Source organism: Trachypithecus francoisi, unplaced genomic scaffold (genome assembly GCF_009764315.1).
Source record: "Trachypithecus francoisi isolate TF-2019V2 unplaced genomic scaffold, Tfra_2.0 Lachesis_group2, whole genome shotgun sequence".
Lineage (NCBI taxonomy): Eukaryota > Metazoa > Chordata > Mammalia > Primates > Cercopithecidae > Trachypithecus > Trachypithecus francoisi.
Window position 1 is genome coordinate 97371729 of NW_022681465.1, and position 20533 is coordinate 97392261.

Genomic DNA, 20533 nt, shown 5'->3' on the forward strand with positions numbered 1-20533 from the left:
GAAACAGCACCATGCTCTCAGATTCTCAACCTTTTTAAAGTTCTGCAGTTAAAAAAAGTGGAACTTTGTTTTGTTGGAGTTAAAGTGAGAGGAAACATTAATATAGACAAAGAAAAAGGCACACGGGATAAGCTTACAGGAGTTCTTTCCCAGTAGAGTTGCACAGATGTGCTCAATTCTCCCTGCAACTATGTATGAACAAACTTTTTAATAAACTTTTTCAGCTATAGGTGAATAAACTTTTTGTTTTTTTCTTTTGAGATGGAGTCTCGCTCTGTTGCCCAGGCTGGAGTCCAGTGGCGCGATCTCAGCTCACTGCAAGCTCCACCTTCTGGGTTCATTCCATTCTCCTGCCTCAGCCTCCCAGGTAGCTGGGACTACAGGCGTCCACTACCACGCCCGGCTAATTTTTTTGTATTTTTAGTAGAGACAGGGTTTCATCATGCTTGCCAGGATAGTCTCGATCTCCTGACCTCATGATCCACCCGCCTTGGCCTCCCAAAGTGCTGGGATTACAGGTGTGAGCCACCACGCCCAACTGGTGAATAAACTTTTTAAAAATAAATTACCCAGTCTGTGATGCTCTGCAATAGCAGAAGGAAACAGACTAAGACAGCAGTTCTTTGAAACTGGCTTGTTTCACTTAGCATGTTTTCAAGGTACATCCATATTTTAGCATGTACCTGTACTTCGTTTCTTTTTATTGTTCAATAATGTGCCACTGTTAGGATATACTGCATTTTATTCATTCATCAATTGATGGATATTTGAGGTTGTTTTCCCTTTTTGCCTGTAAGAAAAATGATGCTATGAACATTCATGTGTAACTTTTTGTGTGGATACACACGTTTTCATCCCTCCTCAGTATATATCTAGGAATGAAACTGCTGCGTCATATACTAACTCTTTTACCTTTTGAGAAATTTCCACACTGCTTTCTAAAATAGTATACCATTTTATACTGCCACTAGCAATGTATTGCTATTCCAATTTTTGTACTTCTTCACCAATCCATGTTATTGTCTGTTCTTTGATTATAGCCATCCTAGATGGTGTAAAGTGGTCCTTTTTTAAAAACTGGCATTGTTATTTTGTGGAATCAAAATTTTTTCTTATCCTGTGGATGGTATTATTTCTTTAAATTCTCGTTGGTTCCCTGAATTGTCTCTCCTTGAGGCTCATCTTTGTTCAGTTGTTTTGAACTTGTCTTTCAACTTGGAGACATTTCACAGATGTCTATGATCCTTGTCTGGACATTCATACTTAAAACTCAAAAACTTACTAAGAGTGCTGTTTACGAATAAGGTTTTATGATGTGTGCCCACCCTGCTTTTTCACTGGGGACTCCATATATTATTACTTAGAAATATTTTCTTTTGAAAATACTTTATCTCCCATCTAAGGCTATGTTCTTTTTTGATTAGCAATTTCTTTGTCATTTTTCTCTTCTCACTTTTACTATACAGTGCAAGAGAAGCCAAGCCATACCTTCAACATTTCATTTAAGTATTTCCTCAGCAAAAGATTCAACTTCATTCCTCGTAAGTTTTATATTTCATAAAACATTAGGGACCTCTGCAGACAGAGAGAGCAATAGAGGGAACTAACAGTACACCATGCAAAATAAAAATGTTAACTTGATCTTTCTGACTTTTGACCTGCACACCACCCCTACTAACCACCCAACCTGGTATCCCTGAATCAAGAGCCTCACTAGTTTACTGTCTCCATATCATATACTTCCAGTTTTCAGATATATGGGTAAGAAATTAGCAACAGTAAGCTAAGAACATTTAACCATCTATATTCTGATTTTAAAGAAATAGCCTTGATTTTAGCTCCACACTTGAACTCTGAGTTTTGCAGTAACAGGTTCCTTTAAATCCCAAGACTTTCTTCAATTCTGTAGGGACAGACAAACTCTTTTCATCATGATTTCTGTCTCTAGGCACATACTTACCTCTTTCCATGCTCTACAACTTGTAAAAATTTTTGTTTGCTTCTATCTTCTCTTCTATATTTTAACCTTATGAACTGATACTTTAAAAACATGACATTATTGACATTTAAGGTTTGAGAAACTTCTATGATCCTTGTCTGGACATTCATATTTAAAACTCAGAAATTCATGTCTTCCTCACATGCAAAAGTACATTCATTTCATCCCAATGGCCACAAAAGTCTTAACTTATTCTACCATCAACTCAAAGGTTTGAAGTCTAACATCTCATATAAATATGATTTAAATTAAATGAGTAAAATTCACAGTACAATAGATTTTGAAGCAAATTGAACTCCAGTTGTGAACTTGTGAAATCAAACAGGTTTTGTGCTTCAAAAATACAATGGTGGGAGGGACATAGGATAGACATTTCTATTCCAAAATAGGAAAGAAGGGGTAATATGTCCCAATTAATTCCCAACACAACAGGATAAACAACTTTAAATCTTAAGGCCCAAGAATAATCTTTGGTTTGATGCTGTTTTCCAGGCCCACTAGGGTGAAGGTGGTTCTGCCCCTGCAGCTTTGCTGAGCAGGGATTTGGGGCCCCACAGCTCTGAGCATCCTTGTTCCCACAGCTTGGCAAAATGGCCCTCCAGCAGCTCTGTCTGTGCTTCACTCACAGTATCGCTGTGCCTGGGCACCATGGCTCTCCTGGGCTGAGGTCATAAGCTGAAGGCTCTGCCAGGAGGCTCCTTCCTTTAAAACCCAGGTGGAACCAGCCATTACCCCTGGCTTCTGCATTCTGCACCCTGGAGGAGATATGACCCTCCAGAAGGGTGACCACTGCAGCCTCTGCCACATCTAGACACACTGAAGCTGCACCTGGGGCAACTGATGAACACAGTTTAAGTATAGGGAGCAGAGCCCACAGCATGAGTTCATGCTAGGCAGTACAGCTCAAGGTCCCACAGACTCCAGTAGCCCTTACATTGCATTCTTCCATTGTTTTGAACAACAGCTCCTGGCTTCAGTTGAGATGGCTGACTAATCTCCTTATGAGACGGTCATTTGGCCACACCTTTTAGGTTCTTTCCCAAACAGCCTTTCTCATTCTTTACAATATGGATAGGCTGACAATTTTTCAAACATTTAAATTCAGCTTCATTTTTTATTATCAATTTAAGTCATTTTTTCTCTTCCCACATTTTACCATACACAGTTAAGAGAAGTCAAGCCATACCTTCAACACTTTTCTTAACTATTTCCTCAAAGATTCAACTTCATTTCTGTAAGTTCTATCTTTCACAAAACACTAGGGCAGGAATGTAATTCAGCCAAGCTCTTTGCCTCTTTATAATAAGAATGATATTTACTCCACTATGCAATAACATTGTGATACTGTAAAACATATATTTGGTCTTTACCCCTTTTGTGGTATCTTTTTATATGCATGAGTTGAGTGATGGCTGGGAGCCCTTCAGTAACATCAGGATGAGGGTGGGTCATTAAAAAAAGACCAAAACCTGACTAGAGAGTTAGGACTTCCAGCACCGCCCCTCAAAACTCTGGGGAGGGGAGAAGAACTGAGAGTTAAGCTGGTCATCAACGGCAAATGATTTAATCAATCATACCTACATAATGAAACTTCCATAAAACCCCAAAAGAACTGGGTATGGGGAGCTTCTAGATAGCTGAACACAGGCAAGTTTCTGGAGAGTACCATGTCCAGAGACGGCATGGAAGCTCCATGTCCCTTCCACCATGACTTGCCCTACACATCTTTTCCATCTGGCTGTTCATCTGTATCTTTTTTTCTTTTTTCTTTTTTTGAGACAGGGTTTCACTCTGTTGCCCAGGCTGGAAGGCAGTGATGCAACCATGGCTCACTGCAGCCTCAACCTCCCAGGCTCAAGCAATCCTCCCACCTCAGCCTCCCAAGTATCTGGGACTACAGGCACACACTACCACACACAAAAGATTTCTGTTTTTTTTTTTTTTTTGTAGGGACAGGCTTTTGCCGTATTGCCCAGGCTGGTCTTGAACACCTAGGCTCAAGTGACCCATCCTCTTCAGATTCCCAAAGTGCTGGGATTACAGGTGTGAGCCACCATGCCCAGCCATGTATCCTCTGTAATACCTCTTATGACACATGAGTAAATGAAAGTAAGTTTATCTCTGAGTTCTGTGAGCTGCTCTGGCAAATTAATCAAACCTGAGGAGGAGGGGATCATGGAAACCCCTAATTTACAGTCAGTCAGAATACAGGCAACAATCTATTACTGGCAACTGGTATCTGAAACTAGGGTTAAGCATGTGGGACTGAGCGCCCAACCGGTGGGATCTGATGCTACCTCCAAGTAGACTGTGTCAGAACTGAAGTGAATTAAGAGGACACCCAACTGGTGTTTAGGAGAGAATCATCTTCTGCAGAATCTGCCAAAGAATTGGTTGCTGGTGAGGAGAATTCCCCACTCATTTTGGTAACCAGAAGTGCTATGTTATATTGAGTGGTGAGGGAGACTAGGAAAAATACTTTGATTTTTTTCCTCTCTATCCTTGGAAACATGTTCTTTCTTTCCAGGTGAGACCTATCAAAATGGCCATTACTGTGCACATTTCTACCAACATCCTTTTCAGGACTATTCAAGTATTCGCTAAGAAAACTGAGGCTTTTTCTACAGCTCTCTTATAACCTCAGTTCCTACCAGAATCACTTTTAAAGGTCAGCTCACAGCAATGTAGGCCTTTGCACGCATTTCAAAATTCTTCCAGCTACTACTGATTACCCAGTTCCAAAGATGTTTCCATATTTTTTGGTATTTGTTATAGTATCACCTCCACTTCTCAGTACCAACTTTCTGTCATAGTCCATTCAGTCTCCTATAACAAAATACCACAGACTGGGCAGCTTATAAAAACTAGAAATTTATTTCTCACAATTCTGTCAGCTAGGAAGTCCAAGATTCAATGTCTACTGAGGGCCCATGTCTTCAGACAGTACCTTCTAGTTGTGTCCTCACATGATGGAAGGGGAGGACACTGCTCTCTTCAGACATTTATAAGGGCATTAATTTCATTTACGAAGGTCCTACACCCAGGACCTAATCACCTCCCAAAGGTCTCATCTCCTAATATCATCACACTGGGGAACAGATTCCAACGTATGGATTTGGGGAGACACAAATATTTAGTCCACAGCAGAAGAAGAAATGCATGTATGGGGTCATTAAGCCATGTTTAATATTTTGCTTTTATTATGAAGTTTAATCAACTAAAAACTAGATATGAGATTAACGTTTACACATAACCATTAACTTCAGTCATAGTTCTGATGCAAAAATCAAGTTCAAAATTCAAATCCTTAGGCCAGGTGTGGTGGCTCAGACCTGTAATCCCAGCATTTGGGAGGCCAAGGCGGGCGGATCACAAAGTCAGGAGTTCAAGATCAGCTTGGCCAACATGGTGAAACCCTGTCTCTACTAAAAATACAAAAATTAGCCAGGCATGGTGGCACGTGCCTGTAATCCTAGCTACTCGGGAGACAGAGGTGGGAGAATCGCTTCACCCTGGGAGGTACAGGTTATAGTGAGCCGGGATTGTGCCAATGCATTCCAGCCTGGGCAACAGAGCAAGACTCCATCTCAAAAATAACATAATGTAACATAACATAACATAACAAAACAAAATTCAAATATTATGTTCAATAAAACACAAAAAAAGGGGAAATTTTAATATGGTTTTAGAGTAGTTTCATCCTATTTCTTATGTTATGAACTTATCTAAAATAGATCTAGTTAGAAATTACTTGGGGTCACTACAAATTCATTGAGTGGCTTACCTCTTCTTTTCCTAATGTTATGAGAACATCTTCAGTCAAGGGAATTACTACAAAAACAAAACAAAACAAAGTCACACATAGTTAACTCTCAAAAATCAAGAATTTAATTTTGCAGTTTTCTAAGATAATTCTTTCCATCTCCATTTATTTAATATACAACTCTTTTCCCCCCAAGACAGAGTTTCCCTCTTGTCACCCAGGCTGCAGTGCAATGGCGCGATTTGGCTCACTGCAACCTCCACTTCCCTGGTTCAAGCAATTCTCGTGCCTCAGCCTCCTGAGTGGCCGGGATTATAGGCATCCACCAACATGCCTGGCTCATTTTTGTATTTTTAGTAGAGATGAGGTTTCACCATGTTGGCCAAGCCAGTCTTGAACACCTGACCCTCAGTGATCCACCTGCCTTGATAATACACAACTTTTTATGAAATGTGTGTAGTTTTCATTTTATTTATGTTTAACATCTTTGCACATATAGCCAACTACATACAATTTTAGATAAATTTGATCCTATTTATGTACCATTTAGTGCCTTTTTCTTCTTTTGTTCTTCAAACCCTCAAAAGCAAAGCTAATAATCTATAGTGTGTTCCTCAAATACCTTCCCTGCAGTCATGTATCCTATGTACACATATGTAACATACATATACATACACTTAAAAGGGTTATTTTTATCATCATTGGTTTTATAAGAATGGGATCATATCATACATATTATATTCATCTTACTTTCACTCAATAAAGCCCCCAGGAAAACCTAGACTTATATAGGTCTAATTCATAACTTTTAATGGCTGCATGATATTCCAAAATGAATATACCATAATATACTGAGTGACTTCCCTATTGATTGAACACTTTGATTTTAGACTAACTTTGTGTCTAGTCTCTAGCCATAACAAACAAGGATGCAATAAGCAGGCTTTTATATATGTTTTTATGTACTGATGCTCTCATTTCTATAGAACAGATTCTCAGAAATGAAATTTCAGAGAATGACATACGTATTTTGAATCTGAATCGAGAATGTCAGCTTCCTTTCTAAAGACATTCCCATGAGCTACGAAGAAAAAACAGCAAGAAACATTACAAACTCTTCTAAAATTTTTGTCAGCCTGATGAGTAGAAACAAGTGTGTAATTTTGTATAGCAAATTTTAATGTGTTCAATCCTTACACTAGAAATTTTCCTTTCCTAACGAAGTGCTATTTGAAACTTCTCAAATGACAGGCTACTGAAAACTTTCAAAGGTATCTGCTTTTCTAGAAAGCCTTCTAACAGGAAAGAACTTTCTACATGTGCTTCATAGATAGGTTTGTATTAGAATATTTACAGTGTCTGGGAAGGGCTTGTTCTCTGCTTCCAAGATGGTGTCTACTTGCTGTGTCCTCTCATAGTGGAAGGCAAAAGGGGGAAAAAAAGACTAGACACCCCCTTCAACCTCCATAAGAAGCTCACTAATCACATCCTAAAGACCCCACCTTTTAACACTATCATACTGGTGATTAAGTTTTAACATGAATTTCACGGACATATTTAGGCCATGGCAGACAGTTATTATTAAAAAAACAGAAAGTAACAAGTGTTGACAAGGATGTTGAGAAACTGAAACCATGTGCACTGTTGGTGAGATTGTAATATGGTGCAACCATTATGGAAAATAGTATGGTGGTTCCTCAAAAAACTTAAAATAGAACTATCATATGATCTACTAATTTTATTTCTGGTAGACATCCAAAATAATTGAAAGCAGGGCCTCAAGAGATCACTGCACATCCATGTTCATAGCAGCACTCACATTCACAGTAATGAAATGACGAAAGCAACCCAAGTTTCCGCTGACAGATGAATGGATAAACAAACTGTGGTATATACATACAATGGAATACTATTCAGACTTTAAAAAGGAAGGAAATTCTAACGTGCTACAACATGGAAGACCTTTGAGGACATTACACTAAGTAAAATAAGCCACCCACAAAAACACAAATACTATATGATTCCATTATATAAGATATCTAAACTAATCAAATTAATAGAAAGTAGAATTGAGGTTGCCAGGGCTGGGGGAAGACGGAAAAGGAGAGTTGCTGTTTAATGTGTTTAGAATTTCAGATTTGCAAGATGAAAAACTTCTGAAGATACACCACACAAAAATGTGAATGTACTTAACACTACTGTGAACTATACACTTAAAAAGGTTAAAATTGTAACGTTTATATTTTACCACAACTAAAAAATTTTCTTTAAACAAAACCTTGGGGACTTGGGTAACTGTAACAAAAGGTCTAACATTCATGTTACTGAAATTCCAGGAAAGGAGAAAGAAGGTGGTGGGAGTTGCTAAAAAAATACATCAAATGAGAGCTGAAAAGTTCTCAAATTCTGCAAAAGACATAAATCTACATATTCAAGAATCTGAGTGACTCCTAAGTAAGATAAAGCCAAAGAAAGCCAGGCCAAGAAACATAATTATTCTTCTAAAAGCTGAATACAAAGAAAAAGTCCCCAAAGCAGACACACACACACCACACACACACACACACACACACACACACACACAAAGCCTTCTCTATAAAGCAAAGTCCATCAGAATGACAGCACATTTCTCATCAGTACCAAGGGAGGCAGAGGTAAGTGGCACAACATTTTTAAGTTCCTAAAGAAAACAATCCTGAATTGCATATCCAGTGAAAATATCCTTCAGGAATGAAGGAGAAATCAAGAAATTCTCCGATAAAGAAAAACTAAGAATATTTGTTGCCAGCAGATCAACTCTAAAAGAACAGCTCAAGAAAGTTCTTGAAACAGAAACAATAAAAGGAATGTCAGAAGATCAGGAAGAAAGAACAAACAATAGAAAGAACAAAAACATAGACTAAAGTTACGATAAATCCTAGTCACAAGGAAATAAATTCTGCCAATTTCAGTAAGCTTGGAAATGGATCCCTCCTTAAGCCTTTGAGGACAATCTATCATTGCAGCCGTGAAATCCCTAAGCAGAGGATCCAGTTAAGCTATGTCCAGACTCCTACCGGCAGAAACTGTGAAACAATAAACGTCCTCAGACCCCTGACCTACAGAAATTATGAGATAATAAATGTATGTTATATAAAGCCACTCCAAAAAAGCCTAAAACAAGATTGAGAAAAGGTTGATAACTGTAGAATCTGGTCTCTGAGTTTACTGCAGCTAACTATATATTTTTTTTTTACTTTTCTTTAAGTTTGAAAACTTCTATCATTGCCAGGGTGGGGGAACCCATTGTGGTCAAGAGATAAAAAAGTCTGTTATAATAATCTAATGGACTGGTGATGAAAACTCAAAGAAAATCTGTGACAGTAGGACTCGATACTTAGTAACTAGCTATATGTTCTAGTTCTAATGTTTTTGTTCAATTTTTTTTCTCCCCCTCGGGTGATCCACCAGCCCTGGCCTCCCAAAGTGCTGGGGACTGCAGACGTAAGCCACCACGCCCGACTATTCTAATTTTAACAAATGTGCTATATGTGCAAAATGAAAAAGGAAGAATCTAGGAGGACTCTTAAATTGGTAACTGATCAAATATGCTCCATTCAATGAGTGAGAAAACAGAAAAAGTCAGTTTATGAATCTGAGGTGTCTATGAAATATTTTGGAAAAGACGCCTAGGAAGTACAAAGATATTTGAGTCTGATAATGTAGAGAAGTCTGGTTTAAATATATAGATTTGTAAATTGTTATTGGTTGATGTGCTCCCACCCCCAAATTCCTATGTTGAAATCCTAATTCTCAATAGCTTTGAATATGATGGTATTTGGAATTGAGTATTTCAAGAGGTAATTAAGTTAAAATTAGGTTATTAGGGTTGGCCCTAATCCAATAAGACTGGTGTCCTTATAAAAGGAGGAGATTAGGACACAGAAGGAAGACCATGTGAAGACACAGGAAGATGGACATCTGCAAGCCAAGGGGAGAGGCCTCAGAAGAAATCAACCTATTGACACCTTGATCTTTAACTTGTATCTTCCAGAATTGTGAGAAAATTAATTTCTGTTGTTTAAGCCACCTAATCCATAGTTTGTTATGATGGCTCTAGTATACTAATATGAAAGTTATTATTATAGATATAACACATAAAAACAGGAGATGAAGATACAATATTGGTATCGCATATAGGGTCCTCTGGAGAATATGAACATACGGCAGTTATTATTATAGATATAACGCATAAAAACAGGAGCAGAAGATATAATGCTGGTATAGCTTATAGGGTCCTCTGGAGAACTTGAACATTTTAATATTTGAGGCTGGGCATGGTGGCTCACACCTGCAATCCCAACACTTTGGGAGGCTGACGCAGGAGGATCACCTGAGGTCAGGAGTTCAAGACCAGCCTGGTCAACATGGCAAAACCCATCTCTACTACAAATGTAAAAATTAGCCAGGCATGGTGGCAGGCACCTGTAATCCCAGCTACTTGGGAGGCTGAGGCACAAGAACTGCTTGAACCTGGAAGGCAGAGGTTGCAGTGAGCCGAGGTTGCACCACTGCACTCCAGCCTGGGTGACAGAGTAAGACTGTCTCAAAATAAAATAAAATAAAATAAAATAAAAATTTCAGTATGAGCAGTTTTTGAGATGCTTACTACTGAAAAGGCAATAAGACATACGGTTGAAGGCAAATTAAAATCACAATTGTATAATACTACACACCTATCAGAAATGCTCAAATTAATGACTAACAGGTAGTAGTACCGATGCGGAAAAATGGTTGACATTGGCATGAAGACAGTCTTTAAAGCAAGAATATGGATAAAATTCTATAGGAAGAGAATGAGGAGAAAACAGCTGAAGACTGCTCCTAGGGGAATTTCAATTAATTGGGAAAGAGAATGATAAGCCTACAAAGAAGACTATGAAGGGAAGCATGGGGTGTAGCATAGTTAAAGGAAAGAAAACAGAGTGGGAGAAGAAAGAAGCAGGGAGACATATAGAAAAAGACGGTATAATCCGAATAGAATACCAAATGCAGGGATACTTTGGAGATAGTCCAAGTTTGGTTCTAGACCACCAACACTAAAACAAATATCACAACAAAACGAGTCACACAAATTTTTTGTTTTCCCAGTACATATAAAAGTTTTGTTTACATTATACTGTAGTCTATTAAATTATGCATTAGCATTATTTCTAAAAATGTACATACCTTATTTTAAAAACACCTTATTGCTAAAAAATGCTAACTGAGATGCCTAATCTGAGCCTTTGGTGAGTTGTAATTTTTTCCTGGCGGAAGGTCTTATTTCAGTGTTCATGGCTGATGACTGATCGGGTTAGTGGCTGCTGAAGGTTGGGGTGGCTGTGGCCATTTCTTAAAATAGGACAATAATGAAGTTTGCCACACTGATTGACTCTTCCTTTCACAAAGATTTCTCGGTGGCATGAGATGCTGTTTGATAGCATTTTACGGACAGCAGAACTTCTTTCAAAATTAGTCACTCCTCTCAAACCCCGACACTGCCTTACTTACAAAGTTTATGTAATTTTTTTTTTTTTTTGAGGCGGAGTCTCACTCTGTCGCCTGGACTGGAGTGCAGTGGCCGGATCTCAGCTCACTGCAAGCTCCACCTCCCGGGTTTACGCCATTCTCCTGCCTCAGCCTCCCGGGTAGCTGGGACTACAGGCGCCCGCCACCTCACCCGGCTAGTTTTTTTGTATTTTTAGTAGAGACGGGGTTTCACTGTGTTAGCCAGGATGGTCTCGATCTCCTGACCTCGTGATCCGCCCGTCTCGGCCTCCCAAAGTGCTGGGATTACAGGCTTGAGCCACCGCGCCAGGCCAAAGTTTATGTAATATTATAAATCTTTTGTTGTTATTTCAACCGTGATCAAAGCATCTTCAATGGGAGTAGATTCCATCTCAAGAAACCACTTTTTTTGCTCATCCATGGGAAGCAACTCCTCATCTGTTCAAGTTTTATCATGAGATTGCAGTGATTCAGTCACAACTTCAGACTCCACTTCTAATTCTAGTTAGATACTTCTACCACATTTGTAGTTATTTGAACCCCTCAGAGTCATCCATAAGGGTTAGAACCAACCTCTTGCACACTCCTGTTAATGTTGTTATTTTGACCTCCTTCCATAAATCACGCATGTTCTTAATGGCATCTAGAACGGTGAATACTTTCCAGAAGGTTTCAATGTACTTTGGCCCAGATCCATCAGAGGACTTATGACAGCTATAGCCTTACAAAGTGTATTTCTTAAATAATAAGACTTCAGTTGAGATGGCTTCTTGGTCCCGGGGCTGCAGAAGAGATGTTGCATCAACAGACATGAAAACATTAAATTCCTTGTACATCACCATCAGAGCTCTTGATTGAAGAGATGGGGAGCAGTAATATTTTGAAAGGAATCTTTTTTTTTTTTTTTTTCTGAGCAGTAGGTCTCAACAGTGGGCTTAAACTATTCAGTAAACCATGCTATAAACAGGTGTACTGTCATCCAGACTTTACTGCTCCATTTACAATGCACAGGCAGAGTAGATTTGGTATAATTCTCAAGGGCCCTAGGATGGCTGGAATGATAAATGAGGGTTGGTTTTAACTCAGGGTCACCAGCTGCACTAGTCCTTATCAAGAGAGTCAACCTCTCCTTTTGAAGTTTTGGAGGCATCGACTTCTCCTCTCTACCTATGAGAGTCCTAGAAGGCATCTTCTTCCAGTAGAAGGCTGTTCTGCCTACATTGAAAATTTGCTGTTTAGCATAGCTGCCTTCAAGTATCTTAGCCAGATCTTCTGGATAACTTGTTGGGGCTTCTGCCTCAGTACTTGCTGCTTCCCCTTGCACTTTTATATTATGGAGATGGCTTCTTTCCTTAAAGCTCATGAACCAACCTCTGCTAGCTTCACACTTTTCTTGTGCAGCTTCCTCATCTCTCTCAGCCTTCGTAGAATTGAAAAGAGCGAGGGCTTTGTTGTGGATTAGGCTTTGGCTTAGGGAATGATATGGCTGGTTTGATCATTTAAGTAGACCACTAAAACTTTCTCTGTAACAGCAATAAGGCTGTTCTGCTTTCTAATAATTTGTGTGTTCACTAGAGCAACACTTACAATTTCCTTTAAAATTTTTTCCTGCACTTCGGGAGGCCGCGGGTGGACCACGAGGACAGGAGATCAAGACCATCCTGGCCAACATGGTGAAACCCTGTCTCTAATAAAAAAATACAAAAATTGGCTGGGCGCGGTGGCTCAAGCCTGTAATCCCAGCACTTTGGGAGGCCGAGACGGGCGGATCATGAGGTCAGGAGATCGAGACCATCCTGGCTAACACAGTGAAACCCCGTCTCTACTAAAAATACAAAAAAACTAGCCGGGCGAGGTGGCGGGCGCCTGTAGTCCCAGCTACTCGGGAGGCTGAGGCAGGAGAATGGTGTAAACCCGGGAGGCGGAGCCTGCAGTGAGCTGAGATCCGGCCACTGCACTCCAGCCTGGGTGACAGAGCGAGACTCTGTCTCAAAAAAAAAAAAAAAAAAAAAAAAATACAAAAATTAGATGGGTGTGGTAGGATAAGCCTATAATCCCAGCTACTTGGGACGCTGATGCAGGAGAATCGCTTGAACCCAGGAGGCGGAGACTGCACTGAGCTGAGATCACACCACTGCACTCCGGCCTGGCAACAGAGCGAGACTCCATCTCAAAAAAAAAAAATATTTTCCTTTCAATTCACAACTTGGCTAAATGATGCCAGAGCATAGCTGAGCTGTTGGCCTATCTTGGCTTCCAACATGCCTTCCTCATGAAACTTAATCATTTCTAGCTTTTAATTTAAAGTTATCGATGTGCAATTCTTTTCACTTAAAAACTTAGAAACAATTGGAGGGTTATTAATTGGTCTAATTTCAATATTCTTGTGTTTTAAGAAAAAGGGTGGGCCAAGGAAAGGGAGAGAGATGGGGGAACAACTGGTCAGTGGAGCAGTCAGAATACACACAACATTTACTGATTAAAATTACTGTCTTCTACAGGTGCAGCTTGTGGTTCCTCAAAACAATTAAAACAGTAAGATCAAAGACCACTGATCACAGATTCCCTCTAACAGATGTAACAATAACTTAAAAGTCTGAAATACTGAAAGATTATCAAAACGTGACACAAGATCGCCACAAACAGAATTTGTTAAACATACAGTATCTGCAAAGTGCAATAGTCAGGTGCAATGAAATGAGGTGTGCCTGTATAGAAATATGTTGCATAGAGAAACTTAAGCTTTCATAGCAATAAAAAAAGATGTACTAGTTGAGTATCACAATTATAAATTTTTATGCTGTCTTCTATTCCCTAACTGAAGACAAAAATATCACTGGCACCAGTTGGACAAACACAAGAAATCATACAAACTATGTGGCCCTTTTGTGTAAGTATCTAAAATAAATTAACTTTATAGCTTCTCTCTTCCACTAGGTAAATTTCATTCATTCAGAAACAATTTACTGGCAGGCCTGTAATCCTGGCACTTTGGGAGGCCAAGGCAGGAGGATCCCTTGAGTCCAGGAGTGCAAGACCAGCCTGGGTAACAGGGTGAAGCCCCATCTTTACAAAAAAATAGAAAACTAACCACTAACCAGGCATGGTGGCACACACTTGCAGTCCTAGCTACTCAGGAGGCTGAGGTGGGAGGATCACTTGAACCCAGGAGATCGGGGCTGCAGTGAGCCATGATTGTGGCACTGCACTCCAGCCTGGGCAACACGATGAGACCCTGTCTTTGAAAAAAAAAAAAAAAAAAAAAAAAAAAAGACTCTTCTCGGGGGGACACGCAAGATGGCAGAATAGGAACAGCTCTATACTCCAGCTCCCACCGTGAGTGACACAGAAGACAGGTGATCTCTGCATTTTCAACTGAGGTACCGGGTTCATCTCACTAGGGCATGTCAGACAGTCGGTGCTGGTCACCGGGTGCAGCCCGATCAGCGAGAGCTGAAGCAGGGCAAGGCATCACCTCACCTGTGAAGCGCAAGGGGGAAGGGAATTCCTTTTCCTAGCCAAGGGAAACTGAGACACACAACACCTGGAAAATCGGGTAACTCCCACCTTAATACTGTGCTTTACCAAGGGTCTTAGCAAACAGCACATCAGGAGATTAGATCCCACCCCTGGCCCGGAGGGTCCCACGCCCATGGAGCCTCCCTCATTGCCAGCACAGCAGTCTGAGATCTAACTGCAAGGTGGCAGCGAGGCTGGGGGAGGGGTGCCCGCCATTGCTGAGGCTTAAGTAGGTAAATAAAGCTGCCAGGAAGCTCGAATTGGGTGGAGCCCACCCCAGCTCAAGGAGGCTTGCCTGTCTCTGTAGACTCCACCTCTGGGGACAAGGCATAGCTAAACAAAAGGCAGCAGAAACCTCTGCAGATGTAAAAGCCCCTGTCTCACAGCTTTGAAGAGAACAGTGGTTCTCCCAGCACGGAGGTTGAGATCTGAGAACAGACAGACTGCCTGCTCAAGTGGGTCCCTGACCCCTGAGTAGCCTAACTGGGAGACACCCCCACTAGGTGCAGACCAACACCTCACATGTCATACGGCTGGTTACACCCCGAGACGAAGCTTCCAGAGCAAGAATCAGATAGCAACACTCGCTGTTCAGCAATATTCTATCTTCTGCAGCCTCTGCTGCTGATACCCAGGCAAACAGGGTCTGGAATAGACCTCAAGCAAACTCCAACAGATCTGTAGCTGAGGGTCCTGACTATTAGAAGGAAAACTAACAAACAGAAAGGACACCCACACCAAATCCCCATCAGTATGTCGCCATCATCAAAGACCAAAGGCAGATAAAACCACAAAGATGGGGAAAAAGCAGTGCAGAAAAGCTGGAAATTCAAAAAATTAGAGCGCATCTCCTCCTCCAAAGGAACGCAGCTCATCACCAGCAATGGAACAAAGCTGGACAGAGAATGACTTTGACGAGTCGAGAAAAGGAGGCTTCAGTTGATCAAACTTTTCAGAGGTAAAGGAAGAACTACGTAACCAGCGCAAAGAAACTAAACACCTTGAAAAAAGAATGGATGAATGGATAACTAGAATAATCAATGCAGAGAACACCTTAAAAGAACTGATAGAGATGAAAACCATGACACGAGAACTACGTGACAAATGCACAAGTTCGGTAACCGACTCGATCAACTGGAAGAAAGAGTATCAGCAACTGAAGATCAAGTGAATGAAATGAAGCGAGAAGAGAAGTATAGAGAAAAAAGAGTAAAAAGAAATTAACAAAGCCTCCAGGACATATGGGATAATGTGAAAAGACCAAATCTACCTCTGATTGGTGTGCCTGAAACTGACAGGGAAAATGGAACCAAGTTGGAAAACACTCTGCAGGATATCATTCAGGAGAACTTCCCCAAACTAGTAAGGCAGGCCAACATTCAAATTCAGGAAATACAGAGAATGCCACAAAGATACTCCTCAAGAAGAGCAACTCCAAGACACATAATTGTAAGATTCACTAAAGTTGAAATGAAGGAAAAAATGTTAAGGGCACCTAGAGAGAAAGGTCGGGTTACCCACAAAGGGAAGCCCATCAGACTAACAGCAGATCTCTCGGCAGAAACTCTTCAAGCCAGAAGAGAGTGGGGGCCAATATTCAACATTCTTAAAGAAAAGAATTTTCAACCCAGAATTTCACATCCAGCCAAACTAATCTTCATAAGTGAAGGAGAAATAAAATCCTTTATAGACAAGCAAATGCTTTGAGATTTTGTCACCATCAGGCCTGCCTTACAAGAGATCCTGAAGGAAGCACTAAACATGGAAAGGAACAACCGGTACCAGCCATTGCAAAAACATGCCAAAATGTAAAGACCATCGATGCTAGGAAGAAACTGCATCAACTAACGAGCAAAATAACCAGCTAATATCATAATGACAGGATCAAGTTCACACATAACAATATTAACCTTAAATGTAAAGGGACTAAATGGTCCAATTAAAAGACACAGACTGGCAAATTGGATAAAGAATCAAGACCCATCAGTTTGCTGTATTCAGGAGACCCATCTTACATGCAGAGACACACATAAACTCAAAATAAAGGGATGGAGGAAGATCTACCAAGCAAATGGAGAACAAAAAAAAGCAGGGGTTGCAATCCTAGTCTCTGATAAAACAGACTTTAAACCATCAAAGATCAAAAGAGACAAAGAAGGCCATTACATAATGGTAAAGGGATCAATTCATCAGGAAGAAGAGCTAACTATCCTAAATATATATGCACCCAATACAGGAGCACCCAGATTCCTAAAGCAAGTCCTTAGAGACTTACAAAGAGACTTAGACTCCCATACAATAATAATGGGAGACTTCAACACCCCACTGTCAACATTAGACAGATCAATGAGACAGAAAGTTAACAAGGATATCCAGGAATTGAACTCATCTCTGCACCAAGCGGACCTAATAGACATCTACAGAACTCTCCACCCCAAATCAACAGAATATACATTCTTCTCAGCACCACATCGCACTTATTCCAAGATTGATCACATAGTTGAAAGTAAAGCACTCCTCAGCAAATGTAAAAAAACAGAAATTATAACAAATTGTCTCTCAGACCACAGTGCAATCAAACTAGAACTCAGGACTAAGAAACTCAGTCAAAACCGCTCAACTACATGGAAACTGAACAACCTGCTCCTGAATGACTGCTGGGTACATAACGAAATGAAGGCAGAAATAAAGATGTTCTTTGAAACCAGTGAGAACAAAGATACAACATACCAGAATCTCTGGGACACATTTAAAGCAGTGTGTAGAGGGAAATTTATTGCACTAAATGCCCACAAGAGAAAGCAGGAAAGATCTAAAATTGACACCCTCACATCACAATTAAAAGAACTAGAGAAGCAAGAGCAAACACATTCAAAAGCTAGCAGAAGGCAAGAAATAACTAAGATCAGAGCAGAACTGAAGGAGATAGAGACACAAAAAACCCTCCAAAAAAATCAATGAATCCAGGAGCTGGTTTTTGGAAAAATTCAACAAAATTGATAGACCACTAGCAAGACTAATAAAGAAGAAAAGAGAGAAGAATCAAATAGATGCAATAAAAAATGATAAAGGGGATATCACCACCGACCCCACAGAAATACAAACTACCATCAGAGAATACTATAAACACCTCTACGCAAATCAACTAGAAAATCTAGAAGAAATGGATAATTTCCTGAATGCTTACATTCTCCCAAGACTAAACCAGGAAGAAATTAAATCCCTCAGTAGACCAATAACAGGCTCTGAAATTGAGGCAATAATTAATAGCCTACCAACTAAAAAAAGTCCAGGACCAGATGGATTCACAGCTGAATTCTACCAGAGGTACAAGGAGGAGCTGGTACCATTCCTTCTGAAACTATTCCAATCAATAAAAAAAGAGGGAATCCTCCCACACTCATTTTATTAGGCCAACATCATCCTGATACCAAAGCCTGGCAGAGACACAACAAAAAAAGAGAATTTTAGACCAATATCCCTGATGAACATCGACGCAAAAATCTTCAATAAAATACTGGCAAACCGAATCCACCAGCACATCAAAAAGCTTATCCACCATGATCAAGTGGGCTTCATCCCCGGGATGCAAGGCTGGTTCAATATACGCAAATCAATGAACATAATCCAGCATATAAACAGAAACAAAGACAAAAACCACATGATTATCTCAATAGATGCAGAAAAGGCCTTTGACAAAATTCAACAGCCCTTCATGCTAAAAATTCTCAATAAATTCAGTATTGATGGAAGGTATCTCAAAATAATAAGAGCTATTTATGACAAACCCACAGCTAATATCATACTGAATGGGCAAAAACTGGAAAAATTCCCTTTGAAAACTGGCGCAAGACAGGGATGCCCTCTCTCACCACTCCTATTCAACATAGTGTTGGAAGTTCTGGCTAGGGCAATCAGGTAAGAGAAAGAAATAAAGGGTATTCAGTTAGGAAAAGAAGAAGTCAAATTGTCCCTGTTTGCAGATGACATGATTGTATATTTAGAAAACCCCACTGTCTCAGCCCAAAATCTCCTTAAGCTGATAGGCAACTTCAGCAAAGTCTCAGGATACAAAATCAATGTGCAAAAATCACAAGCATTCTTAAACACCAGTAACTGAACAAACAGAGAGCCAAATCATGAATGAACTCCCATTCACAATAGCTTCAAAGAGAATAAAATACCTAGGAATTCAATTGACAAGGGATGTAAAGGACCTCTTCAAGGAGAACTACAAACCACTGCTCAGTGAAATAAAAGAGGACACAAACAAATGGAAGACTATACCATGCTCATGGATAGGAAGAATAAATATTGTGAAAATGGCCATACTGCCCAAGATAATTTATAGATTCAATGCCATCCCTATTAAGCTACCAATGAGTTTCTTCACAGAATTGGAAAAAACTGCTTTAAAGTTCATATGGAACCAAAAAAGATCCCATATTGCCAGGACAATCCTAAGCCAAGAACAAAGCTGGAGGCATCATGCTACCTGACTTCAAACTATACTGCACGGCTACAGTAACCAAAACAGCATGGTACTGGTACCAAAACAGAGATATAGACCAATGGAACAGAACAGAGCCCTCAGAAATAATATCACACGTCTACAGCCATCTGATCTTTGACAAACTTGACAAAAACAAGAAACAGGGGAAAGGTTTCCCTATTTAATAAATGGTGCTGGGAAAACTGGCTAGCCATAAGTAGAAAGCTGAAACTGGATCCTTTCCTTACTCCTTATACAAAACTTTATTCAAGGTGAATTACAGTCTTAAATGTTAGACCTAAAACCATAAAAACCCTAGAAGAAAACATAGGTAATACCATTCAGGACATAGGCATGGGCAAGGGCTTCATGTCTGAAACACCAAAAGCAATGACAACAAAAGCCAAAATTGACAAATGGGATCTAATTAAACTAAAGAGCCTCTGCACAGCAAAAGAAATTACCATCAGAGTTAAGAGGAAACCTACAGAATGGGAGAAAATTTTTGCAGTCTACTCATCTGACAAAGGGCTAATAGCAAGAACCTACAAAGAACTCAAACAAATTTAAAAGAAAAAAACAAACAACCCCATCAAAAAGTGGAGAAAGGATATGAACAGACAATTCTCAAAAGAAGACATTCATACAGTCAACAGACACATGAAAAAATGCTCATCATCACTCACTATCAGAGAAATGCAAGTCGAAATCACAATGAGATAACATCTCACACCAGTTAGAATGGCAATCATTAAAAAAATGAGGAAACAACAGGTATTGGAAAGGATATGGAGAAACAGGAACACTTTTACACTGTTGGTGGGACTGTAAACTAGTTCAACCATTGTGGAAAACAGTGTGGCGATTCCTCAAGGATTTAGAACTAGAAATACCATTTGACCCAGTCATCCCATTACTGGGGATATACCCAAAGGATTATAAATCATGCTGCTATAAAGACACATGCACGCATATGTTTATTGGAGCACTATTCACAATAGCAAAGACTTGGAATCCACCCAAATGTCCATCAGTGACAGACTGGATTAAGAAAATGTGGCACACATACATCATGGAATACTATGCAGCCATAAAAAATGATGAGTTCGAGTCCTTTGTAGGTACATGGATGCAGCTGGAAACCATCATTCTCAGCAAACTATTGCAAGAAGAGAAAATCAAACATCGCATGTTCTCTCTCATAGGTGAGAACTGAACAATGAGATCACTT

At 39.9% G+C, this 20533-nt stretch overlaps 1 protein-coding gene across 4 annotated transcripts in view; it reads right to left on the bottom strand.

Annotated features, from left to right (window-relative positions):
• Positions 1-20533, bottom strand: part of CENPK (centromere protein K) — a 49483-nt gene that overhangs the window by 16792 nt on the left and 12158 nt on the right. For all 4 annotated transcript variants that reach the window (XM_033179706.1, XM_033179708.1, XM_033179709.1 and 1 more), the window contains one exon: positions 5784-5830. In XM_033179706.1, coding sequence (XP_033035597.1) covers positions 5784-5830 — 47 coding nt within the window. The remainder of the gene's footprint in view (positions 1-5783; positions 5831-20533) is intronic.